The 27,824-nt window shown below is 44.7% G+C and overlaps 4 protein-coding genes and 1 pseudogene across 11 annotated transcripts in view; 3 read left to right on the top strand and 2 right to left on the bottom strand.

The window, feature by feature from the left end:
- Nucleotides 1-51: 51 nt before the first annotated feature.
- Nucleotides 52-4,400, top strand: LOC124008148 (emopamil-binding protein-like). Its single transcript, XM_046319176.1, has 4 exons — nt 52-615; nt 707-776; nt 1,105-1,243; nt 3,159-4,400. Exons 1-4 carry the CDS (start codon nt 427-429, stop codon nt 3,394-3,396), a joined length of 636 nt encoding a protein of 211 aa, XP_046175132.1. The 5' UTR covers nt 52-426; the 3' UTR covers nt 3,397-4,400.
- On the bottom strand, nt 2,466-5,943 carry LOC124008149 (annotated as a pseudogene).
- LOC124008145 (RCC1 and BTB domain-containing protein 1-like) lies at nt 5,521-14,597 on the top strand. 8 transcript variants are annotated; one of them, XM_046319165.1, is made up of 14 exons: nt 5,521-6,294; nt 6,439-6,468; nt 7,158-7,392; nt 7,576-7,726; nt 7,878-8,044; nt 8,632-8,790; nt 8,932-9,039; nt 9,197-9,339; nt 11,388-11,465; nt 11,607-11,800; nt 12,061-12,187; nt 12,360-12,511; nt 12,643-12,773; nt 13,217-14,597. In XM_046319165.1, the coding sequence occupies exons 1-14, from the start codon at nt 6,212-6,214 to the stop codon at nt 13,355-13,357; spliced, it is 1,899 nt and encodes a 632-aa protein (XP_046175121.1). In that variant the 5' UTR covers nt 5,521-6,211; the 3' UTR covers nt 13,358-14,597. The 8 variants fall into 8 exon arrangements, with proteins under 8 accessions (XP_046175121.1, XP_046175119.1, XP_046175118.1 ...); XM_046319163.1 differs by having other exon boundaries at nt 5,521-6,351; nt 11,610-11,800; XM_046319162.1 differs by having other exon boundaries at nt 5,521-6,351.
- A 599-nt stretch (nt 14,598-15,196) lies between these two features.
- LOC124008146 (cytidine and dCMP deaminase domain-containing protein 1-like) lies at nt 15,197-27,143 on the top strand. The gene is made up of 10 exons (XM_046319170.1): nt 15,197-15,462; nt 16,490-16,593; nt 19,316-19,493; nt 20,978-21,340; nt 21,553-21,780; nt 22,075-22,124; nt 22,310-22,479; nt 23,001-23,190; nt 23,437-23,494; nt 25,118-27,143. The coding sequence occupies exons 1-10, from the start codon at nt 15,339-15,341 to the stop codon at nt 25,216-25,218; spliced, it is 1,566 nt and encodes a 521-aa protein (XP_046175126.1). The 5' UTR covers nt 15,197-15,338; the 3' UTR covers nt 25,219-27,143.
- Nucleotides 25,824-27,824, bottom strand: part of LOC124008147 (calcium-binding protein 39-like) — a 61,446-nt gene continuing 59,445 nt past the window's right edge. The window contains exon 10 of the mRNA XM_046319175.1: nt 25,824-27,497. The gene's annotated coding sequence lies outside the window, so the exon portion shown is untranslated. The remainder of the gene's footprint in view (nt 27,498-27,824) is intronic.

Raw genomic sequence — 27,824 nt, 5'->3', positions numbered from 1 at the left:
AGAGATTTATCCGACAGCCAATCATGTACTTTTCACAGCGTGACACTGTGGCAGGGGGAGACGACTACGGAATCCATTTGGGACAAGACCATAGAGAAGGATAGAGGACTCTAGTGGCAAAACAAGATATATTAGGATGGGAAGCGCCATTGAGGGCTTCCACCATTGTAATGAAGTCAAATGGGTGGGACTTCCAACTTCATTGAATGATCCCGCCTGGTGACTCTGTTAGCGTCATGTCCGACCGGACGGATCAGCCAATCATGAAGAAGAAAATGTGCTACTTCAAAATCGAGATGGACAGCATCCGCAGGGCAGGCAGACGCAAAAGGGCACAGATGAGTCATCTATCTAGCTTTATGGACGAGACAATAGTTACAAGTTCAAAGAGTAATTTGCATGGTTTGAGTCGAGTTTTCTGTGAAAATGGTATCGGCGGCGTTTAAAGAAACCCAATCTCTCTTTACTCCAGTGACGGTTTATTCTCTGCTGGCCTGCGCCACTCAGTTCGTCGTGGGATACATCCTCGCGCAGATATGGGGAAGAAAATGCTCTGGAACTGATAGATGGGTGCTCGTGTGGCTTTTCTACGACGCAATTGTTCACATTACTTTGGTGAGTGTGTGATGTGAGTGAGAAGGCGTTGTCAACATAGAAAGTTAATTTGCAGCTCTTATTTGACTCTTTCTACTGTTTGTTCTTTCAGGAAGGACCCTTTGTTTACATGTCACTTGTTGGAACCGTGGCAACTTCAGACAATATTTTTGCTGAACTTTGTAAGTAGGCTACCTTGACTGTGCAATAAAAAACAAATGGATTAAACAAAATGATTTATAGTACTGTGTATTGAACTTTTTGTTTTATCATGCAAAATATAAATTATTAACAATGGTGCGTGTGTTTGAGATGTGCTTTGGAGCCTGGTTGTGGTGAGACATCTAGTGGATATAGTATTAAAATGCTCACATTAAACTGAATAATATACAGGAATGGAATATCAATCACTGTTAATGCTGGAGTAGAACAAAAACGTGCACCCTCTGGCCCTGGGGTCCCCCGGGAATATATTGAGATACTGCTCAAACAGATATCCTGTCCATGTAGGGAAGGAGTATGGAAAGGCAGATGAGCGCTGGCTCCACTCTGACCCCACCATCGTCTCCTTGGAGCTGCTGACGGTCGTCCTGGATGGCATCCTGGCGCTGGTGCTTGTCTATGCCATCGTCAAGGACAAACACTACAGGTAGGAACACTGGTACTAAATATTCTTCATTGTCAGGCTTTTCTCATGCTTTATATGCCATTAATTTCTATATTGGTACCATATTTCTTTATAGAGAACACTAATTATATACAGAATTGCCCCATTACACAAACGAGTGTTTACATCCCATTAAACACTATAAAAATGTGAATTTTCTTGCTGTCTTCAGCATGTGATGTGTTGAATGACCTATTACCATATACATAGATGTAATGTGCATTAGGAAATTATTCAGACCCCTTTTTCCACATGGTTACATTACAGCCTTATTCTAAAATGAAATACTGTTTTCCCCTCAATCTACAAACTATACCCATAATGACAAAGTGAAAACAGGACAAACATTTTTAACATTTTATTAAATAAATAAAAATACCTTATTTATGTAAGGATTGTTTTCTATGAGACTCAGAATTGAGCTCCGTGGACATCCTGTTTCCATTGATCATCCTTGATGTTTCTACAACTTGATTGGAGTCCACCTGTGGTAAATTCAATAGATTGGACATGATTTGGAAAGGCACATACCTGTCTACGTCCCACAGTTGGCAGTGCATGTCAGAGCAAAAACCAAGCCATGAGGTCGAAAGGAATTGTCCGAAGAGCTCCGAGACAGGATTGTGTCAAGTGACCGATCTGGGGAAGGGTACCAAACATTTTCTGCAGCTTTGAAGGTTGCCAAGTACACAGTGGCCTCCATCATTCTTAAATGGAAGAAGTTTGGAACCACCAAGACTCTTCCTAGAGCTGGCCGCCCATCCAAACTGAGCAATCAGGGCGAGAATGGCCTTGGTCGTGGAGGTGACCAAGAACCCGATGATCACTCAGACAGAGCTCTAGAGTTCCTCTGTGGAGATGGGAGAACCTCCGAGAAGGACAACCATCTTTGCAGCACGCCTCCAATCAGGCCTTTATGGTAGAGTGGCTAGACGGAAGCCACTCCTCAGTAAATGGCACATGGAGCCCTCTTGGAGTTTGCCAAAAGGCACCCAAAGGACAGACCATGGGAAACCAGATTCTCTGGTCAGATGAAATCAAGATTGAACTCTTTGCCCGAATGCCAAGTGTCACATCTGGAGGAAACCTCAGCATCATGCTGTGGGGTTGTTTTACAGCGGCGGAAACTGGGAGACTAGTCAGGTTTGAGGGAAAGATGAACGGAGCAAAGTACAGAGAGCTCATTGATGAAAACCTGCTCAGGACCTCAGACTGGGGTGAAGGACTGGGGCAACAGGACAACCACCCTAAGCACACAGCCAACACAGCGCAGGAGAGGCTTCTGGACAAGTCCCTGGATTTCCTTGAGAAGCCCAGCCAGAGCTCGGACTTGAACCCGATCAAACATCTCTGGAGAGACCTGAAAATAGCTGTGCAGTGACACTCCCCATCCAACCTGACAGATCTGGAGAGGATCTGCAGAGAAGAATGGGAGAAACTCCCCAAAAACAGGTGTAGCAAGCTTGTAGCATATCCAAGAAGACTCGAAGTTGTAATTGCTACCAAAGTTGCTTTAAAGTACTGAGTATAGTGACTTAATACTTATGTAAATGTGATATTTCAGGTATTAATACATGTCAAACCTGAAAAAATGTGAAACTTGTTTTTGCTGTGTCATTATTGGATATTGTGTGTAGATTGCTGAGAACCTCCCCACACACAATTTAATCAATTTTAGAATGTGGCTTTAACGTAACAAAATGTGGAAAAAGTCAAGGTCTGAATACTTTCCTAATGCACTGTACATGGAAAATATAGCCTGGGCGCAAGTTGGTTATCAACCTAAGTAAACGTGTCATTGTTTGTTTTGAATCTCAATGGTCAACGTGTTGTTAGCTTGTTTTGTTGTTGCACAGCCTGGCCTTCCGGGTGAATAGTTCTCCATGTTTGTTTTCAGGCACTTTGTCCAGATCACGTTGTGCGTGTGTGAGTTGTACGGAGGCTGGATGACCTTCTGTCCAGACTGGCTGGCAGGCAGCCCCAACCTCAACACAAACCACTGGCTCTACTTATGGATCTACCTGGTCTTCTTCAATGGGGTGTGGGTGGTGGTGCCTGGACTGCTGCTGTGGCAATCATGGCTGTCACTCAAACGACTTCACCCCTCCTACCAAGCACCGAAGAAGCAGAAATAGACATTATTTTGTATGTACATAGTAGGCATTGGCACGCCCACTACCCAAAAGCCTGGCTACGCACAAATAATATGCCATTTAGCAGACAGACATTAGGTTTAGCATGTTTTATTAGTTTATCATTAATATAAATAGTGATGTATCTGCAAACAAAAATATTAGTTTCCCTAGCCATCTTTCCCCACATCTCCACAGTGTAACAATAGTCTCCAGTCTCCCTTAGCAGGCACATTTAACTGCTGTGATGTTAAGTGTTAAATCTCAACCATGTTGATCGCACAATCAAAATGCCCAAATATGGAATTAGTGCTTAGTTCATAATTGGATTGAGAATCCTGGCTCTTCCACAATCATTGTTCTGTTATCTGCATTTCAAATGGCACCCTATTCTCTTTATAGTGTACTACTGCTGAGGTGCTTTAATTTTGTTCTAGTTTAAGGTAGTGCACTATATAGTCAGTATCTCCGACTTGTCAAGTGTCTCTCACACGGTGATATCTCCACTGACGTGTCTCCTCTCAGCTCTTCTTCATGAGTTTGGCCACAGAGAGGAAGGCTTGCTGGAGCCCCTTTCCCTTCAGGCCGCTGCATGCCTGGATCTGCCAGGCTCGGTCTTTGTAGCTGGGCAGCTCCAGCTGGTTGGACACCTCTCTGATGTTCATGGTGTTGGGGAGGTCCTTCTTGTTAGCCAGCACCATCAGAGGTATTCCCTTCATGTTGACGTCGGACAGAGCATTCTTCAGAGCCTTCTGAGCATCCCCTATACTGGCCCGGTCACTACTGTCCACCACAACACCATAGCCTTACAGCCCTCCAGGTAGTGTCTAGCTAATGACATTGCAATTTTAGCAAGTCATTAGTTGAGGATAAAAGGTTCTTAAAAGGTTCTATTCTATTCCAGTACTCTCGCAACCTGATCATGGGACCGGAGACAGAATGTGCATTTATTTGTTCTAGACTTTAACTGTCACACCTGATTAAACTACATTGAACAAAAATATAAACTCAACATAGTTTTGGTCCCATGTTTCATGAGCTGAAATATAAGATGACATACATTTTCCATACGCACAAAAAGCCTCATCTCAAATTTTGTGCACAACTGTGTTTACATCCCTGTTAGTGAGTATTTCTTCCTTGCCAAGATAATCCATCCAGCTGACAGGTGTGACATCAAGAAGCTGATTAAACAGCATGATCATTACACAGGTGCACCTTGTGCTGGGGACAATAAGGCCACTAAAATGTGCAGTTGTCACAACAAAATTCCACAGATGTCAAGTTGAGGAAGCATGAAATTGGCATGCTAACTGCATAAATGCCCACCAGAGCTGCTGCCAGAGTATTGAATGTTAATTTCTCTACCATAAGCTGCCTCCAACGTCATTTTAGAGAAATTGCGTCCAACTGGCCTCACAACTGCAGACCACGTATAACCCCACCAGCCCAGGACCTCCACATCCGGCTTCACCTGTGGGATCGTCTGAGACCAGCCACCCAGACAGAAGATGACACTGTCTAATACAGACCTTTTGTGCAGGGAAAAACATTTTGACTGGCTTGGCCTGGCTCCCCAGTGGATTGGCCTATGTCCTCACAGGCCCACACCCCTGTGTAGTCATGTGAAATCCATAGATTAGGGCCTATTTAATTCAATTGACTGGTTTACTGTGTAAATCGATTGATTTACTTTTTGTTCAGTCTAATAACAGGCATTATGATTAGTGGAATGAGATGTTTGTAGTACTGGGCTAAAACAGAAATAGAATAGCACAGAACCAACAACTCACCTCCAGTTGGCCCTCATCTCCCCCTGTCCGCCCACATCCCACACGGTCAAGGCCATTTTCTTGTTCAGATCCAGGGTCACCACGTTGAAGCTCAAGGTGGGGGAAGTATCCATCACCAACCCTGTCTTGAACCTGAAGAGCAGGGTGGACTTCCCAGATGAGCCCAGGCCCATCAGAACAACTGTGGGAATCCTCTTGATGTCCCTCTTGGATAGAAGCAGCCCCATGACAGACACACTTGGCTAGGCAAAGCAGTAGAAGGTAAATAGGAAGTACGGCAGTCCTACCTAGGCAGGGGTGTGGGCCTGTGCGTTAAATAGGCCATACTTCCTATTTACCTTCTACGTCAGACCCTGCTTTGCCTAGCCAAGTGTGTCTGTCATGGGGCTGCTTCTATCCAAGAGGGAAACAAGAGGACTCCCACGGTTCTGATGGGCCTGGGCTCATCTGGGAAGTCCATCCACAGCTTCTGAACAATGTTGGTTTGTTGGGTCTTCCTCGGTAGTCTCTGATTTACATCAACAAAAGGAGATTCGGTGATAGGCGTGAACGCGTCTGGTGTGCTCACTTGCTGCTGCCCTCCGGTGACTAGAGACTCACTCAACGTGAATAAAACTGAGTTTGAGTTTCAGAATATAAACATGGTCACATGAGAACCAGTCTTTTCACATTCTTCTTGTAGAGGCTGTACCAACAGGCTTTCTCAGTTTCTCTATACTCTAATGCATCCTCCCTCATTGCGCAAATGACGGTACGGTTTGATTGGTGAAAGCAGTGGGGTGATTATTATCGCAAGGGAGGAAAGTATGTTTTTTATTATTTTAATTGGGCCTATGTTTTATTATTATTAAACACCAGAGGGCTGAAACCGGTTGTTCTTAACTCCCATTTATTGCGTTAGTAGTTGGCAAGAGAACAATAGACTAGCACCCAGGCTAGGCGCATGTGTCCGAAAATCTTCTCAACCGTGGACTCTGCCCACCGAGTCCGCTGATGACCTAAACCAAGCGCACCTTCTTCAGCCCATGACGTCAGAGTGTCCATCTGGACCAAGGATTTGGACGGGGCTCGAGCGCAAAACTATCGCTAAACTCAAAGCGGCTGCCTGGTACGTTTGGTATCCTTACATCAGCGACGACAACAACGAAGTGACAGCTTTATTCTGGTAATCGTCCTTTCAAATCATATTTACTTGAGGTAGGTTTATTAATAGTCGAGCTGTTAAATGTGTCTTTCTTGTTTCTCTCCTCAGTTTTCTTGATGATATGGAGCGATGCTTTAGGTACAGTAACGTTACAGCTTGCTAGCTATTAGTCAGCGCTGAATCTATCCAGCTAGGTGCTAGGCTAGCTTGCTTTGTAAATAGCCAGCGAACTGTAAACAGCAAAGGGAGACTGCCATGGGTGCAGCCTTCAACGTAGTGAATCGCTAGCTTGACCAGTCACTGTTAGGTGACCGTTACCATGTCGCAAGCTCGTTTGCTACCTGGCAATGTAAGCTAACTACTGTTAGCCAGCTAGGAGGCTAATGGATGCCGCATCTGTTGTGGCTGAAATTCACGATTGTAATCCCAATGGTAAACAGAGTGCATGGCCAGAGATGCGCTGGATCTGCAGTACTTACGTAGTTAGCTAATGTTACCTAGCTAGTCATCCAATTATTTAACCAACTGTATGAGACAGTTGAAAGATCTGGATGGGAACGTTTGCCATATAAAGTAGTCATTCCATCTCCATCTGCATGTTGTCTGTATGGCCCAATACTATTTAAAACCATGTCGATATCACCGTGAGCATCCAGAGATGGCATTATAAAGTACGGAAGTCATGTCTAACTTACTGCACAAGCCTTTGAGCAAATGTGAACATATTTATGAATACCTTAATTGAAACCAGGGTGCCTCACCACTGAGGTTTAGACTAAGACACAGTGTTTTGTTTGTGTCTGTCTTTGATGGTTGTCTTGTAACAGTGTTAGCGGGGACAGTGGTGGCCTCACAGCCCCTGCTTCTCCCTCTCCTGTGTCCCCCGTCCTCACCCCGACCCCCCCGCCGCGGAGAGCCAGAGTGAGGTACCCAGCCATGGTGGATGTGGGGAAGTGGCCCCTCTTCACCCTGCTGGGGGCTCAGGAGGTCTCCCGCATCAGGCAGGCCTGTGTCTTCGGAACCTCGGCCAACGAAGCCATCTACATCACCCAGGACGATGAGGTGAGACTGGGGGTGTCTCTATTGTATAGAATAACTTCATAGTTTTTATGTAGTGCAGAACTCTCTGGAAAGCAGTGGAAATGGTTACTGAGTGGAGTTTCTTGGTTAAATAAATATAATTACATGCAATGGCATCCTCTCCCTGCCTTCTCCTCTTCCTCTTTGTCTCTGATCTCCCTGTAGGTGTTTGTGTTTGGGCTGAACTGCAGTAACTGTCTGGGGACGGGAGACAGTCAGAGCACCATGGTCCCTAAGAAACTAGACTTCCTCCGAGGCAAGAAGGTGGTCAGTCTCAGCTATGGCAGTGGACCACACGTCTTACTGGCCACAGAAGGTATGCTGCCCACTTGCCTTACTTGTTTTTACCACCACCAAATGGCAACGTTGGCACGTTACTAGAACTTTACCAAAAGCCAGTATAATTAATTGTCATAGTGCAGCTTACTTAAATAGCTCTGTTATACTTTGGTGTGTTTGTCTCTCAGGGGGAGAGTTGTTTGCCTGGGGGCACAATGGATACAGCCAGCTGGGCAACGGGACCACCAACCAGGGGGTGTCACCCATCCTGGTTTCAACCAACCTGCAGAACAACAAAATAACACAAGTGGCCTGTGGGTCACATCACTCTCTGGCCCTGACACATGATGGAGAGGTGAGGGGAAATTATTGTTTAAGTCCTTTTACATGCACTTGTAACCCTGAAATAAGCCCGTTTGAAGATGTCAGCGTCTTAATGCTACTGCTACAGTACTACTGCTAGGTACATAATGTTCAAGAGAATAAAAACACTGATGAACATGAGTGGAGTATTGGTGGAGGTTGTGTGTAGCCTGTCAGTGTGTGGAGTGGACTATGGAACCCTGTCAGGTTCAAGTTTTCTAACCAGGGCTGATCAGTGGTCACTTGTCTTGGCTGTCTGTCTCTTTAAGTGGTTTATGTTTGTCCCAGCAGCAGGTTAGGAAGGTATTATCTCAGTTCACTGAGTCCAGGCTGGCTGCATCTAACCCAGGCCCACTGGCCTGGTCTCACACACGATTGCAGAGCTGATGTAGAAATGACTAATGATTTCCAAAAGTAGCCCTAAATATCTATCTTGGATGTGTTGAAATATGTTACTTAGCACTGTAAGGGGGTAGTTACAACATTACCTAATATCATGGTTACCTAGGATCACTGGTCACGAGGTGTGATTGTGTATAGGGTTGACAGTCGGTGTATTTATATGATTCTATCTGCTAGGTGTTTGCGTGGGGTTACAACAACTGTGGCCAGGTGGGTTCAGGTGCCACAGCCAACCAGCCAACCCCCCGCAGGGTGACCAACTGCCTGCAGGGTAAAGTGGTGATGGGCATCGCCTGTGGACAGACCTCCTCCATGGCTGTGCTCGACAATGGGGAGGTAAGAGACCAAGCTCTTGGGAAGGATGGGTTTATATTGTATATTTCTCTACGGTCCAGAGAAAGTCAAATCAAAATGTTATATAGCAACATGTACATAAAGGAAGACATTGCTGACTACCGTGGCCTGCGTGTGTTGCAGGTGTTTGGCTGGGGCTACAATGGGAATGGCCAGCTGGGAGTGGGCAACAACGGTAACCAGCTGACCCCCTGTCGCCTGGCAGCCCTCCAGGGTCTCTGTGTACTACAAGTAAGACTGGACTGTACACTACTACCACCTGTATGTCTCTGTCTGAATCGTCTACTCATGTCTACTTCAACTCAAACTAATACAAAACAGAATTGAGCCCAGAGCCTTGTTGCTATCCACTCCCACTGTGTAAAACCCTTAAGGACTTGTCTTCCAGATCGCGTCAGGCTACGCCCACTCCCTGGCTCTAACCGACGAGGGCCTGCTGTATGCCTGGGGGGCTAACACCTACGGACAGCTGGGTACTGGCAACAAGAGCAACCAGCTCAGTCCTGTACACATCATGGCTGAGAAGGAGAGGTAAGGGAGAGAACACACTCACAGGATTGAGATGTAACTCTGGTGGCTGCTACTGCCCACTAAAAGCCCCAGTTGATACTGTCATCTTTCAGAGACCCATGGTTAGTTCTCTTTTCTCTTCGTCTTCTCTGTTGTATTCCATCCAGTGTTTGTCCGTACTGTAACACTGCATAGTCCAAACATTGGCTCACACACCAGATCTAGAATAATCTGTCTCTGAGTTTACATTGTCCCTGTCACAATGTAGCAAAACTAGAATGGAGGGGAGAGAGGGGGCCATTATGTTGTGGGCTGGGGTACAAATGGTTTTGACACTTGACAAGCATGAACTTTTCACTGAAAACATGCAAACCAGTTATTTGGATTTAATTCGGAATAGATCGTGGACATTTGTCATGTTTATTCTATCTCTGAACGTTGTGTAACATGTCAAAACACTCTTGAATGAGCCTCAGGTTGGCCTTGAGATCAAGCTACAAGACAGAGGGCACAATAAAACCAGCAACCTTCTATGTCCATGGGAATACGGTCATGGCTAGACAGGATACAGTTTGTCAAATTGACGTCAAAGTATAATATTTTAGCTAACCCTAACCTAATACTCCTAACCTGCTACGTTAATTATCTTAACCTGCTGGGTAAGTTCTCCTAACCTGCTGCGAAAAATCGATTCTGACATAAGCTACACTACATGACCAAAAGTATGTGGACATCTTCTCATCAAACATCTCATTCCAAAATCATGGGCATTAATATGGACTTGGTCCCCCCCCTTTGTGCTGTAACAGCCTCCACTCTTCTGGGAAGGCTTTCCACTAGATGTTGGAACATTGCTGCGGGGACTTGCTTCCATTCAGCCACAAGCATTAGTGAGGTCGGGCACTGATGTTGGCCGATTAGGCCTGGCTCGCAGTCTGTTCCAATTCATCCCAAAGGTGTTCGATGGGGTTGAGGTCAGGGCTCTGTGCAGGCCAGTCAAGTTCGTCCACACCGATTTTGACAAGCCATTTCTGTATGGAACTCGCTTTGTGCCTGGGGGTATTGTCATGCTGAAACTGGAAAGGGCCTTCCACTGAGTTGGAAGCACAGAATGGTCTAGAATGCCATTGTATGCTGTAGTGTTATGATTTCCCGTCACTGGAACTAAGGGGCCTGGAAAAACCATGAAAAAAAGCTCCAGACTATTATTCCTCCACCAAACTTTACAGTTGACACTATCCAGTGGGGCAGGTAGCTTTCTCCTGGCATCCTCCAAACCCAGATTCGTCCACCTGACTGCCAGATGGTGAAGCGTGATTCATCACTCCAGAGAATGCTTTTCCGCTGCTCCAGAGTCTAATGACGCTCCAGCTGATGCTTGACATTGCGCATGGTGATCTTAGGCTTGTGTGTGGCTGTTCGAAATGGAAACCCTTTTATTATTTTTTTATTTTACCCCTTTTTCTCCTTAATTTCATGGCATCCAATTTATTATAATTGTTTAGTTGCTACTATCTTGTCTCATCGCTACAACTCCCGTATGGGCTCAGGAGAGACGAAGGTTGAAAGTCATGCGTCCTCCGATACACAACCCAACCAAGCCGCAGTGCTTCTTAACATAGCGCGCATCCAACCCGGAAGCCAGCCGCACCAATGTGTCGGAGGAAACGCTGCACCTGGCAACCTTGGTTAGCTCGCACTGCGCCCGGCCCACCACGGAGTCGCTGGTGCGCGACAAGGACATCCCTACCGGCCAAGCCTCCCTAACACAGACGACGCTAGGCCAATTGTGCGTCGCCCCACGGACCTCCTGGTCACGACAGAGCCTGGGCGCAAACCCAGAGTCTGATGGCACAGCTGGCGCTGCAGTACAGCGCCCTTAACCACTGCGCAACCCGGGAGGCCCCAGGTGTGGCTGAAATGGCCAAATCCACTAATTCGAAGGGGTGTCCAGATACTTTAGTACATAGTGTATATCCCATATAGTTAAATTCATGGAACAGCAGTGACTTCAGCAGTGTCCTGTCATTCTTCCTTCTTTTTTTGTGTTTCCTGTCTTCGTCTTAAAGGGGAGAGGGAGAGAGGCCCACCGTAGGCAGCAAAAGGACAAGGGAAAACACTGAAGAGGCGTGGCACAGAGAGACAGAGTAGGGAGACGTGTAAAGAAACAATGCACTCAAGAAGCACAGAATTTCTTATAGCGGTCAAAAGACACAGGAGAGTACCGTTACTTGGTAGAGTGTGTGTGTGTAACACACTCCCCCCCCCCACCCCCACCCCCACCCCAGCAGGATAGTGGAGATCGCGGCGTGCCACTCCACACACACATCTGCCTGTAAGACCCAGAGCGGCCAGGTGTACATGTGGGGCCAGTGTAGAGGTCAGTCCATCGTGCTGCCACACCTCACACACTTCTCCTGCACTGACGACGTCTTCGCCTGCTTCGCTACGCCGTCTGTCATGTGGAGGCTACTCTCCATGGGTGAGCTAATTTAATCATTTATTAAATGTTATTTAAAGGTGCAGTATGTAACTTGGTTCTGTGTTTTTTTTCTGATCTCTAAGTAGGAGGTTCCCCTAACCAATGGTCTAGGATAACCCTCTCTCTCACACACACACACACACACACACACACACACACACACACACACACACACACACACACACACACACACACACACACACACACACACACACACACACACACACGATTCCCAGCTAAGGCGTTGTGTTCTGTTGTAGAGCATGATGACTTCCTGACTGTGGCCCAGTCTCTGAGGAAAGAGTTCGACAGCCCTGAGACGGCCGACCTCAAGTTCAGTGTGGACGGGAAATACATCCACGTACACAAGGCTGTGCTCAAGATCCGGTATGTGAATTTGAGTTAAATATATATTTTATTATACTGCTGAAGCAAGCACAGACATTATCTTTAAGAAATGTAGCTTTTCTAGTTTTAGCCTTTCCGATAGGATCAACCAGGTACAAAACCTGTCTATAGACGTAACACGAAAACATGTGTCCATCATTGTTTCTGTCAGGTGTGAACACTTCCGCTCCATGTTCCAGTCCCACTGGACAGAGGACATGAAGGAGGTGATTGAGATCGACCAGTTCTCCTACCCCGTCTACCGCTCCTTCTTGGAGTTCCTCTACACTGACAATGTAGACCTGCCTCCAGAGGACGCCATCGGTGAGTTGGACTGAAGCAGGAATCCTGTATAGGATCCATACGGGGCCCCAGAATCAAAACAAATGACTTGATTGAGTTAAAGTCCATCCATAGGAAAGCCGCTGTGTGTATGAACTATGTCTCTGTTTCAGGCCTGTTGGACCTGGCCACATCCTACTGTGAGAACCGTCTGAAACGTCTGTGTCAACACATCATCAAGAGAGGCATCACCGTGGAGAACGCTTTCTCTCTGCTCTCTGCAGCCGTGCGATACGACGCTGAGGTGAGACACACTGTGACAGTGTCACTGCTAAGGGTTAACCGCTCAGATGCTTACTGGTTACCACAAGTTTCTTGAGGCTGCCTTCTACGAGAGACGTTGGCCATGTCATTATGGACATATTGGTCAGATGACTTCGTATTCCATCTTATACATATTTAGGTACTGTGTGCCAGGGGTAGGCAACTAGATTCAGCCACAGGCCGTTTTTTAAAATTATAAGTTGTACTCTACAAATTGGATACAACTAAGCCCCAAAATAGATTTGATTTGAAAATAACAAAGATACCTTGATTACCTTACGTTAAGCTGTTTTTTTTGTTTGTTGCTGAATTCCTGGTGACTTTACAGTCTTTTCTGACTCAAAACTAAGGGGGGGGGGCCCAAAAGATCACTTGGGGGGGGGGGGGTTCATACTGTGACTGGATGTGATTGCTTCCCTGTAGGACCTGGAGGAGTTCTGCTTCAAGTTCTGTGTGAACCACCTGACAGAGGTGACCCAGACTGCAGCCTTCTGGCAGATCGATGGCAACATGCTCAAAGAGTTCATCTGCAGAGCCAGCCGCTGTGGGGCCTTCAAAAACTGACTGACCACTAACCAGCCCCGAAGGAAGGACGAGGAAAGGGCTAGCATGAACTGGTTTGGCTTGACACTACTTGGCCATGGTAGAAAGGACAAAGAAAGAAATGGTATGAACATGGAAACGGCTAGCTTGAACCGGATCTCTAAATTGCCATATTATTAATCCATTGAGACAATGTCTGGCGTGGTCATCTGGTGAGGTCATCTGGTGACTGGCTCACCTCCAGTTACACAGCCAAAGAAGCCAAAGCCAGTCCCTGCCTGTGCACCTAATATTCCACGTGGACAGATGGCACTGTGGGGAGGAAGTTCCTTTACCAGTCAAAACAGTGACATCGAGTTCATTGTCTGTCACTGCATGTTTACAAACCTGCTAAATGGCATCAGACTGCTCATTTAGTGTCAGTTTAATTGGAGGACCATAGCTCTAGCTTAAGATGGACACGGTTACATGCCTGACAATGTCTGATGGCAGGTGATGGCAGTCAACCCCCCCCTCCGATTTGCAGATTATTATTATTATTATTATAATAGATTTTTTTGCATCAAAGTTGTGTACTTTGCTCTACTGTTGAAAGGGTGGATGTAGCTGGCCAGAAATATATTTGACAGGGTTTATGGTTCAGAGCCTGTGGATGTTTTGAGAAAATGACAGTTTCAATATGACTTGTAATATGCTGTGTACTGACAAAGTAGAGCAGAGCTTGTCATTTATTCATTCAGGCACGTTCATTCTCGAGACTTGAGATGAACATGGTGATGCAATGCAACAATGAGCAGGAAGTTGGTTTTCACCTCTTCTGGTCTTTTACCAGACAGAAAACAACACATTTGCACCATATACAACTTGTTACTGTGTGTGAACTTTTTTTATTCTTACAAAAATAGATATTATCTACATTTTTTACTATTACTTATTGCATTCCTTTGGTTGAGATTACTCCACCCCAGCATTTCCAATCATTCTGCTGCTTTGAATATTGTTTTAATGGTTTAACGTTAATTACTACATTCTAATTTACTTTGAAGCGAGTGTTTGTACTGAAATTTAAATTCAATGCATTGTACTCTTAGATTTGTTGCTTATGTTTATTTTTGCAATTACATTTATTTTGTAATATTTACAATTATTTAGGATGGAAAGAGTTTATATTGGTGCCACAATTCAACATGTTTATCGACTTGCAAAAAAATGAAATGCAACCAATTTGAAATAAACAACTACATTATTGTATACAATGCTGGATGATGCATTAGAAATTACTTCATATATTATTGTTTTGAACATTCATATGAGCAATGACAGATAATTACAAACATGTCCTTATGCTGCCATCTAGAGGCCATCACATACATTATCTAATCCTAGAGACACTTGCCAAATGAATACCATTTTTATTTGAACCTGGAGGGTCAAGCCCTGAATGCTGACAGCTGTGGTATATCACATCCTATACCAGGGGTATGATAACATTTATTTCTACTGCTCTAATTACGTTGGTAACCAGTTTATAATAGCAATAAGGCACCTCAGGGGTTTGATGTATGGCCAATGTACCACGGCTAAGGGCTGTGTTCAGGCATTTCGTTGTGCTTAAGAACAGCCCTTAGCCGTGGAATATTGGCCATATACCACACCTCCAGGGGCCTTATGTTTTAAGATTATTACGTCATGAATGAAATGACATATTTATAGTGGAATGCAGATGTAATCTGACAATTGTTTTTTAATTGCAACCAAGAATGCAGAACATTTACAATCAAGAATGCAGAACATTTACAACCAAGAATGCAGAACATTTATAACAAACACTGCGTTTGACAGTTCTGGGGGTTGGGTGCAAGACAAGCTCCGCCTATTTGTTCGACGTCAGAAGATATAGGAAGAAGCCGAGCTTAGCTGTTCAGAAACAAACAACATCAAATCATCATACGTATTTGCCTTGTCTGGAGACGTTCGCTACATTTTACATTCAATTGATTGAATGGCAACGACGGATACTGTACAGTCGAACCAATATTTGAAACCAACCTGTGCCGTTTCATGCAACTGTAAAGGATCTCGCGATGTAAGGGAAGCCAGCACACAAACCGACACCAAAGTACAAGGTGAGACTACTGCGCTGTCAGTTACTGGCGAGTTGACAGCTTGACAGAGAATGCTGCGAATGTTTTTACTGTTCGATATAATATTGCTACTCACACGGAATAATGAGCTTTGAGGCATATTAAAAATAAAGACGTAATTGTGTCACCGTCTAGGCTTTTATTAGTTTGAACCCACACGTCTGTAACCTACCTAGTGACTGTCTAGAAGCGTCCAAACGGGATCCTTGGGACGTCCCAACTGTCTGACGTCACCCCATTGAATTTATTTTATTTTATTTACAAATATCTTCAAACAAAAGAGGAATAGTCGCATGCAAACAAGAATACAAACTATTTACATTTCCAAGAATCCTAAACAAACAAATCATATCAATAATACAAGTTTGAATTGCCTTTTTGTTTTTCATTTTAGTTAAAGTAGTGCCATATTGTTTAAACTCAGTGAAAAAAGTTAGGTTTTGAATTAGACCATTTGTGAATATGAAATTTACCTAGTATTATTAGTAGTATATTAAATTAAACTGCATCTTTGTCAGAATTTCTGAAATTAATCATATCAAAACCATTAAATAGTACAACCGGTCGTATTTTTTTTGTTTTAACAATTTTGTCACCCCATTGAAGTTGAAACTTAAATGGTAGCGGTTTCGGGTAGTGACGTTCCAAGGATCATGTGACTGGTTCTGCAAAAAGGTCTTGAGCATTATGGCACCGGACAGGTAAGCTAGGCTTGCTCTGTAATAGTAGGGTTGCTGGATCAAGCATCCATTTGGTTGTTCTCCCCTATGAATGCCAGAGTCACATACATGTTTTGAAGAGAAATGTCCCGGCCAACAGTTTCACATTCTATGTCAGTGCTCCAGAATTGCAGTGGGAAGAGGAAGTAAATGTCTGCCCAATGTTTGCTTTAACCTAAATAATTTCTTTGAGCTCAATGTGTTATCACTTGGGAGCAGCAAAGATCTAGTGGACACAACTCACTTGCCTTCCCTATTTGTAATCCCGTTTTTCTATGGTGTGTTTTTAGGTCATGGACCCAGGCTGTCCAAGGTTAACCTCTTCACCCTGCTGAGTTTATGGATGGAACTTTTCCCCAAGGAGGAACCAGAAGACATAAACCAGAATGACTTTGTAGGTTTGACCCACAGTGCATTCAGAATGTATTTAGACCCCTTCCCCTTTTCCACATTTTGTTGTTATAGCCTTTTCCCCTCATCAATCTACACACAATACCCCATAATAAATAAGTGAAAACAGGCTAAGAATTTTTGCAAATGTATTAAAAAATAAAAAACAGAAATACCTTATTTATATAAGTATTCAGACCCTTTGCTGTGAGACTTGAAATTGAGCTCAGGTGCATCCTATTTCCATCGATCATCCATGAGATGTTTCTACAACTTGATTGGAATTTACCTGTGGGAAATTCAATTGATTGGACATGATTTGGAAAAGCACACACCTGTCTATATAAGGTCCCACAGCTGACCGTGCATTTCAGAGCAAAAACCAAGCCATGAGGTCAAAGGAATTGTCCCTAGAGCTCAGAGACAGGATTGTGTCGAGGCATAGATCTGTGGAAGGGTACCAAAACATTTCTGCAGCATTGAAGGTCTCCAAGAACACATTGGCCTGCATCATTCTTTAAAAAATCTCTATATATTTTTACCTTTTATTTAACTAGGCAAGTCAGTTAAGAACAAATTCTTATTCCCAATGACGGCCTAGGAACAGTGGGTTAACTGCCTTGTTCAGGGGCAGAATTACATTTTTTACCTTGTCAGCTGGATTCGATCTTGCGACCTTTCGGTTACAAGTCCAACGCTCTAACCTGCCGCCCCATTCTTATATGGAACAAGTTGGGAATCACCAAGACTCTTCCTAGTGCTGGCTGCTCGGCCAAACTGAGCAATCGGGGATAAGGACCTTGGCCAGGGATGTGACCAAGAACCCAATGGTCACTCTGACAGAGTTCCTTTGTGGAGATGGTTGTCCTTCTGGGAGGTTCTCCCATCTCATCAGCACTCCATCAATCAGGCCTTTATGGTAGAGTGGCCAGGTGGAAGCCACTTCTCAGTAAATGGCACATGACAGCCCACTTGGAGTTTGCCAAAAGGCACCTAAAGGACTCTCAGACTATCAGAAACAAGATTTTCTGGTCTGATAAAACCAAGATTGAATTATTTGGTCTGAATGCAAAGCATCACTTTTGGATGAAACCTTCGCACCATCCCTACGGTGAAGAGTGGGTCTGCAGAGCAGAATGTGAGGAACTCCCCGACTACAGGTCTGCCAAGCTTGTAGCGTCATACCCAAGAAGACTTGAGGCTGTCAAAGGTGCTTCTACAAAGGTCTGGAAACTTATGTAAATGTGATATTTCCGTTTTTTATTTTTAATACATTTTCAAACATTTCTAAAAACCTGCTTTTGCCTTGTCATCATGGGGTATTGTGCTGAGATTGGTGAAGAACATTTATTTAAAAATCCATTTTAGAATAAGGCTGTGATGTGGAAAAAGTCAAGGGGTCTTAATACTTTCTGAATGCACTGTGTAGCGGCCATTTTTTTATTTTATTTTTTATTTCACCTTTATTTAACCAGGTAGGCTAGTTGAGAACAGGTTCTCATTTGCAACTGCGACCTGGCCAAGATAAAGCATAGCAGTGTGAACAGACAACACAGAGTTACACATGGAGTAAACAATTAACAAGTCAATAACACAGAGAAAAAAAGGGGAGTCTATATACAATGTGTGCAAAAGGCATGAGGAGGTAGGCGAATAATTACAATATTGCAGATTAACACTGGAGTGATAAATGATCATGTACAGGTAGAGATATTGGTGTGCAAAAGAGCATAAAAGTAAATAAAGAAAAACTGTGGGGATGAGGTAGGTGAAAATGGGTGTGCTATTTACCAATAGATTATGTACAGCTGCAGCGATCGGTTAGCTGCTCAACTAGCTGATGTTTGAAGTTGGTGAGGGAGATAAAAGTCTCCATCTTCAGCGATTTTTGCAATTCGTTCCAGTCACAGGCAGCAGAGTACTGGAACGAAAGGCGGCCGAATGAGGTGTTGGCTTTAGGGATGATCAATGAGATACACCTGCTGGAGCGCGTGCTACGGATGGGTGTTGCCATCGTGACCAGTGAGCTGAGATAAGGCGGAGCTCTGCCTAGCATGGCCTTGTAGATTACCTGAAGCCAGTGGGTCTGGCGACGAATATGTAGCGAGGGCCAGCCGACTAGAGCATACAAGTCGCAGTGGTGGGTAGTATAAGGTGCTTTAGTGACAAAACGGATGGCACTGTGATAAACTGCATCCAGTTTCCTGAGTAGAGTGTTGGAAGCAATTTTGTAGATGACGTCGCCGAAGTCGAGGATCGGTAGGATAGTCAGTTTTACTAGGGTAAGCTTGGCAGCGTGAGTGAAGGAGGCTTTGTTGCGGAATAGAAAGCCGATTCTTGATTTGATTTTCGATTGGAGATGTTTGATATGGGTCTGGAAGGAGAGTTTGCAGTCTAGCCAGACACCTAGGTACCTCATTACATATTGTTGTTAGAACGTTGGGCCAGTAACCGAAAGGTCGCTAGTTTGAACACCCGAGCCAACAAGGTAAATAATCTGATGTGCCCTTGAGCAAGGCACTTAACCCTAATTTGCTCCAGGGGCACTGTACTACTATGGGTGACCCTGTAAAACAACACATTTCACTGCACCTATCAGGTGTATGTGTCATTTTTAATTTATTTGTATACATAACATGCAATAAATTACCATATTGAGCATCATCAATTATATGATATGCATCATCACTTTTCTCCCTTATCTCCTGTCTGTTTTCGTGTGTCAGACGCGGGGTACAGGCCTGGTGGTGGTTCGGGACCAGAGGGTGGTGGGTCTCCACTGCTCCGGTCCGGAGCTCCACGTGGGGCAGGTAGCTGTGATCAGACACGGGCCCAGGCTGGCTGCCTCAGACCTCTACTTCTCTAGGAGACCCTGCGCTACCTGCCTCAAGATGCTTATCAATGGTGAGATCTATATATACACTGCTCAAAAAAATAAAGGGAACACTAAAATAACACATCCTAGATCTGAATGAATGAAATATTCTTATTAAATACTTTTTTCTTTACATAGTTGAATGTGCTGACAACAAAATCACACAAAAATGATCAATGGAAATCAAATTTATCAACCCATGGAGGTCTGGATTTGGAGTCACACTCAAACCACACTACAGGCTGATCCAACTTTGATGTAATGTCCATAAAACAAGTCAAAATGAGGCTCAGTAGTGTGTGTGGACTCCACGTGCCTGTATGACCTCCCTACAACGCCTGGGCATGCTCCTGATGAGGTGGCGTTGGTGGATGGAGCGAGACATGATGTCCCAGATGTGCTCAATTGGTTTCAGGTCTGGGGAATGGGCGGGCCAGTCCATAGGATCAATGCCTTCCTCTTGCAGGAACTGCTGACACACTCCAGCCACATGAGGTCTTGCATTAGGAGGAACCCAGGGCCAACCGCACCAGCATATGGTCTCACAAGGGGTCTGAGGATCTCATCTCGGTACCTAATGGCAGTCAGGCTACCTCTGGCGAGCACATGGAGGGCTGTGCGGCCCCCCAAAGAAATGCCACCCGGTCATGCTGGAGGATGTTGCAGGCAGCAGAACGTTCTCCACGGCGTCTCCAGACTCTGTCACGTGCTCATTGTGAACCTGCTTTCATCTGTGAAGAGCACAGGGCGCCAGTGGCGAATTTCCCAATCTTGGTGTTCTCTGGCAAATGCCAAACGTCCTGCACGGTGTTGGGCTGTAAGCACAACCCCCACCTGTGGACGTTGGGCCCTCATACCACCCTCATTGAGTCTGTTTCTGACCGTTTGAGCAGACACATGCACATTTGTGGCCTGCTGGAGGTCATTTTGCAGGGCTCTGGCAGTGCTCCTCCTGCTCCTTCTTGCACAAAGGCGGAGGTAACGGTCCTGCTGCTGGGTTGTTGCCCTCCTACGGCATCCTCCACGTCTCCTGATGTACTGGCCTGTCTCCTGGTAGCGCCTCCATGCTCTTGACATTACGCTGACCATCTTGCCACAGCTTGCATTGATGTGCCATCCTGGATGAGCTGCACTACCTGAGCCACTTGTGTGGGTTGTAGACTCCGTCTCATGCTACCACTGGAGTGAAAGCACCGCCAGCATTCAAAAGTGACCAAATCATCAGCCAGGATGCATAGGAACTGAGAAGAGGTCTGTGGTCACCACCTGCAGAACCACTCCTTTATTGGGGGTGTCTTGCTAATTGCCTATAATTTCCACCTGTTGTCTATTCCGTTTGCACAACAGCATGTGAAATGTATTGTCAATCAGTGTTGCTTCCTAAGTGGACAGTTTGATTTCACAGAAGTGTGATTGACTTGGAGTTACATTGTGTTGTTTAAGTGTTCCCTTTATTTTTTTGAGCAGTGTATATATATACATACAAGTCTTGTCTCTTGTCTGTCATCTCCAGCTGGGGTGAGCCGCATCTCCTTCTGGCCTGGTGACCCTGAGATGAGTCTGCTAGCGGTCAGGCCTAATGGGACGGACTCCATTTCCCAGGAGGCCATATTGGACGCCATTGCATCCGAGAAGCTGAAGTCCAACAGCCGGCCCCACATCAGTGTGGTGGTGCAGCCCGTGGCCCCTGGCCTGCAGCAGTTTGTGGAGGAGACCTCTAGGGGGAGTGACTTCATGGAGAGGGTGTCGGGGGACGACCCCGAATTGGACGCTGGGGACTTCTACTGGAAGCAGAGGAGACTGAACCTGGACACTTTCTCCGAAGAGTTCCTAATCCCACACGAACAGTGCCACCGTGACATTCTCACCAAAATAGGTCCGTAGTACAATCATTCAACCATACTTGTTAGCTAGCTTGTGTTCACCGGTTAGCTGTATTTGGGCTATATTGGCTAACTCAAGATTGGTAGGTTTGAGGATCTCCTTTGCTCAAGAGGCCACGTGCCACGCCATCTGTTGTGTAGATCCTGTTAAATTAATGGTAAACATACTGTTTATAGATGAGGATTTGACACTGTCTTGCTACAGGTCTGGAGAACTTTTGCATGGAGCCGTACTTCTCCAACCTGCGTCAGAACATGAGGGAGCTGGTTGGGGTTCTGGCCTCCGTAGCTGCTAGTGTGCCTCTTCTCCAGCATGGCTTCTACAGGAAGGACTCCCAGCCTGCAACCTCTGAGCAGCCCCAGCCTCAGGGGGTGTCCCAGGAAATTGCCAGACACTGCATCGTACAGGCCAGACTGTTGGCCTACAGAACAGGTACCTGAATTATCTGTTTAGTAGCCTATATACTAGCCAGATTACTCATTCAAACTAGGAAGTCATTTTGTAAAGGTGACATGTCACCACATTTTGTGGGGAATCACATAAAGGAGTTCCAAGTAATAAAAAATTGCAGGAGAGAAGACTATTGTTATGACATAACGTCCCATGGTTGACTGCACGTTGTTCATGTTAAGGCTAACAGGACAAGCTGCGATGGGTGGTTCAACCTGTCTGAAGGTTTAAACAGATGGAACATGTCTGACTGTTACTTGTTTGTTGCTATTCCAGAGGACCCTAAGGTTGGGGTTGGTGCTGTCATTTGGGCAGAAGGGAAATCGGTGAGAAAACCATTGAAAATACCGTTGTATTTTCTAAGCTCATAACTATACATGAATATTATGTATGTTGCCTCTGTAATATAATGACACAAAATAAAGTGCAAAGGCTGGTAACAAAGATTTCAATGTGAAAAATGAATAAGGTCAAACTGCCATTCACTGTGTTCTGTGCTCAACTGTTTTAGGGTGGTTGTGATGGCACGGGGCGGCTGTACCTGGTGGGTTGTGGGTACAACGCCTACCCAGTGGGCTCAGAGTACGGACAGTACCCCCAGATGGACACCAAACAGCAGGACCGCCAGAGGAGGAAGTACCGCTACATCATCCACGCTGAGCAGAACGCACTCACCTTCAGGTCAGGAGGAGAGGGAAGACATGGGCCCCATCTCAATACTCCTAAGTGACTTCCTCCCCTTATATCCACCCTTCATCTCCACTGATATGAGAGGACAGGGTACAGATGTAGGAGCTTAATTGCAGCAACAGGAAATGTGAATTATGTGGATTATAATTAATGGACATTTTTGTAGGTTTTGATACATTTTTCGTAAGGTATTGACATTTTTAAAGTGGAATTGGCAAACTTCAGAAGACTTGTTAAACCTCATGCACTACACATTTTACATTTCTTGCATTGCAGGAAAGTTTTTCTGCAACAGGGTGATCAAATTAAGATTCTACATCTGTAGATGAAGGAAATACAGGGAATGTGTGTATGGGTACATGGGTATATTTGCTCTCAACCTGTCCAGTCCTTACAGGTCAGCGGAGAGGAAGCAAGGAGGTACATCCGAGAAGTCGGACCAGGGGACAGGAATTCGTAGCTGGGCATGAGGATTTATGATGTAAATACATGTGATTGACTGTCGTTTGTAGGAGTGAAGAGATCCGCGAGGAGGAGAACACCATGCTGTTTGTGACTAAGTGTCCGTGTGATGAGTGTGTCCCTCTGATCCGAGGAGCTGGGATCAAGCAGATCTACACCACTGACCTGGACAGCGGCAAAGACAAGGGAGACATCTCCTACCTCAGATTCCCCAGCCTCCAAGGAGTCCTGAAGTTCATTGTGAGTACCTACATTGATTGACTGATGAATAGTTTTTCTATGGGTGTAGCAGCATCTCAATAGTCTATTCCTGCCATTTTCTTCATCTGTACCGATGAGGGAAAAACTGGAGGGATTCCTCGTAGATGTTTTCCATTCAGCTTTTACCTATCCTTGTGTTTTCCTCGTTAGGCTACTGAGGTATACTCATTATAGTGCTTTCTACAGATGCAATTTTCTTAGTGTGTTTACATGTTTTCGTCACAGTGGCAGAAGTCCTCTCTGGCCAGGAGAGCCTCTGAACATGCTGGTCCTCATCTAGCCAGTGAGTTGTCCTTCTCTGTACCATTAGTTAGCATGATATTTGTCACTTTGTAGAGAGTGATGTCACGTCTTCTCCTCTAATAAACTCAGCAAAAAAAATAACGTCTCTTTTTCAGGACTCTGTCTTTCAAAGATAATTCGTAAAAACCCAAACAACTTTACAGATCCCATGCTTGTTCAATTAATGAACATGCACATGTGGAACGGTCGTTAAGACACTAACAGCTTACAGATGGTAGGCAATTAAGGTCACAGTTATGAAAACGTAGGACACGAAAGAGGCCTTTCTACTGACTCTGAAAAACACAAAAAAAAGATGCCCAGGGTCCCTGCTCATCTACGTGAACGTGCCATAGGCATGCTGCAAGGAGGCATGAGGACTGCAGATGTGGCCAGGATAATAAATTGCAATGTCCATACTGTGAGACACCTAAGACAGCGCTACAGGGAGACCGGACGGACAGCTGATAGTCCTCGCAGTGGCAGACCACGTGTAACAACACCTGCACAGGATCGGTACATCCGAACATCACACCTGCGGGACAGGTACAGGATTGCAACAACGACTGCCCGAGTTACACCAGGAACGCACAATCCCTCCATCAATGCTCAGATTGTCCGTAACAGGCTGGACTGAGGGCTTGTAGGCCTGTTGTAAGGCAGGTCCTCACCAGACATCACAAGCAACAATGTCGCCTATGGGCACAAACCCACCGTTGCTGGACCAGACAGGACTGACAAAAAGTCACGGTTTTTGTCTCAAAGGGTGATTGTCGGATTCGCATTTATCGTCGAAGGAATGAGCGTTACACCGAGGCCTGTACTCTGGAGCGAGATCAATTTGGAGGTGAAGGGTCCGTCATGGTCTAGGGCGGTGTGTCACAGCATCATCGGACTGAGCTTGTTGTCATTGCAGGCAATCTCAACGCTGTGCGTCACAGGGAAGACATCCTCCTCACTCATGTGGTACCCTTCCTGCAGGCTCATACTGACATGACACTCCAGCATGACAATGCCACCAGCCATACTGCTCGTTCTGTGAGTGATTTCCTGCAAGACAGGAATGTCAGTGTTCTGCCATGGCCAGCGAAGAGCTCGGATCTCAATCCCATTGAGCACGTCTGGGATCTGTTGGATTGGAGGGTGAGGGCTAGGACCATTTTCCCCCAACCCCCCAGAAATGTCTGGGAACTTGCAGGTGGCTTGGTGGAAGAGGGGGGGTAGCATCTCACAGCAACAACTGGCAAAATCTGGTGCAGTTCATGAGGAGATTCACTGCAGTACTTAATGCAGCTGGTGGCCACACCAGATACTGACTGTTACTTCTGATTTTGACCCCCCCCCCCCCTCTCCCTTTGTTCAGGGACACATTATTCCATGTCTGTGGAACTTGTTCAGTCTGTCTCAGTTGTTAAATATTATGTTAATACAAATATTTACACATGTTAAGTTTTCTGAAAATAAACTGAGTTGACAGTGAGGACGTTTTCTTTTTTTTGCTGAGTTTATATTGTATGCCTCCACCTAATCACCGCAATACTGATGACGGATCAGCCCTTCTAAACGTCTCTGATTTGACTCTGCAATGTGTCCCACCTCTGACCATGTCTTGTTATGATTACAGATGGATGTGAGGGGAAGCATGGGAGACAGCCTGAACAGGCCCTTCAATCCAATAAGAGGTTACGGTCGGCAACAAATCCAGACCTTTCCCCTGTTTGTTGAACAATGGTACCTGTAGCTTTCAGTCTGGTTTCACCAGGCTACGGTCCCCAGGTTCTTGTTGGCATTGGAAACATTTCATTTATCCAGTCGCATATTGATCAGTGATTCAAGGAAGGATGTATTTTAACAATGTTGGAAATTCAAAGGCCTCTTCATACTCCCCTATAATGGACAGTTTCAAGGAGTAAACTCAGTGATTTTTAATGGACTGACTGTATATTCAAAGGAAATGGTACTACGGAGATTTTTTTAAAAGTAATTTTAAGGCAAGTGAACTCTAAATGCGTGTTTCCTAATTATTTGTCTGAAGAGTTTACTATGAAGGTTACTGTTGATTGTAGCTTTAAGTTTACTATAGTTCTTCCAGACTTGAAGAATCCAAGTCACATCCCAGCCAGTGCAGGCTACCACCACTAGATTGCACTTTGCCTCAAAGGATACTAACTCCAAGACCTGTGCAACTGTGCTTTGTCTGTTTTTTTGTTACATGGTTTAGCTCCTACATCCTTGAATTGTTTCATCCTGTTTTGCCAAACTGCTTTTAACTGATAACAATAAGCATCTAACAGCAACAAAATCTATATAAAATGACAAACCAGGAAAACTATGTATGCATTTATTTTATTGGTGTTGTGGTACAGTATCAATGTGATGATAAATGAAATCCCATGGTTGAAAAGGGTCAATATTACTTTAGTACAGTATGTTAAGTAAATCTGTTTTGGCTCGGGTGGAAGTTCCTTCTGATACAGCCTGAATCTTTTAAGTCTCTTTTGTTTAACATTTTAATCCAACAATGTCAGTTTGCCATTCGAAGCCCCGTTTATACCTGGTGTTAACATGGGTCCTGTGTCTTGATCTTGTCCATATTCTGATTGTGACCATTTCTAGACCTGTGTAGAATATTACAATTATTGCTGGTTATTCTTCCTGACTACCTCCAGAGGCCATCGAGGACTAATGGTATCTTGATATCTTACAAGTGTAAACAGATCTGGATTGTCAAACCATTTTAAATAGTCCCTCAAATCATTGATTCAAGGGATCAATATGTCTTAACATTGGGAATCTCATCATTTGAATACAGGGAGGGACTAGGGTTCAAAATATAAGTTGAGAAAGGTCATTGGCATGGCAAGACTTGAACCTGTGACCTTGTGGTCATAGTCCACAGCACCAGCAGGAGGGAGGGCACCATCTAGAACAGAATTATGATGCAATAAGTGATATGTTCAACATTCTGCTGCCCTGGGAGCCTACCTTAATCAGATGGACTTCATGGAAATATATATTTTTTTGTTACACCATCTGCCCTCTTGACAGAATTCATGAAGGATTGGGTGTAGATTCTATAAAGCTGTTAATTCCTTTAGTCATTTTAGAATGTCAGATATGTACTAAAACATTTTAAGTAGGTTGGAAAACAAGAGCTGCATTTGGATTCAAACTGGCAACACCATCTGTCGCAACCTGTTTTAACACCCTCCCACAAGCACTCCACCTCCCTGAAACACCTTTACTTGACTCCTAAACTCCACCCAGTGACATGTCACTAAGGTCTGCCCACTGAACTTTCATCCAATCAGCTTGTCCCTGGCTACCTCGAGGTGGTCGGGAAGATCTGTTCACAATTAATTGTCTACACTGGTCTAGAAATGTGGTCAAGATTGCATGTTAGCACCAGATATAGAACAGGGCTGGAATGGAGTTTCACCAAAACGACAAGGGCATTGACTTGTGTCAAGTCCAATCTAACAATTGAAAAAAAAAAAGTATTTGGCAATTTAAAGGACAATCACTTGTTCGTGGCATGGTGCCCATCACATGAATTATTCAATATTACATTGAAGAGCCATATTAATTGGTTCATATTTTCAATTTAGATGTAAGCTCAACCACCACGATTAAAATATGCATTGGCTCAATTTGTCTGAGGTTATTTAATTTAGATTTCCCCCAAAACAAGCTACATGTCAAATATATATATTCAGAGAAAGATGATTCTTCTACCTTATCCAGTTTACTGGAATGTTAACTTTCCTGGACAATCATAGTCCTGAGTTTTGGCCTCCTGGTTCCTAGTTTTATGATGCGATCAATGAACTGCAATAAGTTTAAAATAAAATATTATTTCAACTGCACAACTCAAATATAGTGAGTTCAAGGTTCATTGCTTAATCACGACTAATATGTTCAACCAGACCATATTTTTCTAAATAAGAATTAAGCTCCGCCTAGAAAAGTATTTAAAATACAAAAAAAGGGAAAACAAAAGGCACCTCTGTATGTACCCCTACTGTTAATGTGTTCCAACCATCCCCCTCCACCATCCACCATCTAAATAAGAAGAGGGAAAACAAAAGGCACCTCTGTATGTACCCCTACTGTTAATGTGTTCCAACCATCCCCTCCTCCATCTAAATAAGAAGAGGGAAAACAAAAGGCACCTCTGTATGTACCCCTACTGTTAATGTCAACCATCCCCCTCCTCCATCTAAATAAGAAGAGGGAAAACAAAAGGCACCTCTGTATGTACCCCTACTGTTAATGTGTTCCAACCATCCCCCTCCTCCATCTAAATAAGAAGAGGGAAAACAAAAGGCACC

Source organism: Oncorhynchus gorbuscha, linkage group LG21 (genome assembly GCF_021184085.1).
Source record: "Oncorhynchus gorbuscha isolate QuinsamMale2020 ecotype Even-year linkage group LG21, OgorEven_v1.0, whole genome shotgun sequence".
In the NCBI taxonomy this organism is placed as follows: Eukaryota; Metazoa; Chordata; class Actinopteri; order Salmoniformes; family Salmonidae; genus Oncorhynchus; species Oncorhynchus gorbuscha.
Note: the sequence above shows the minus strand (reverse complement) of the source record. Positions and strands in the feature narration are given on the sequence as shown.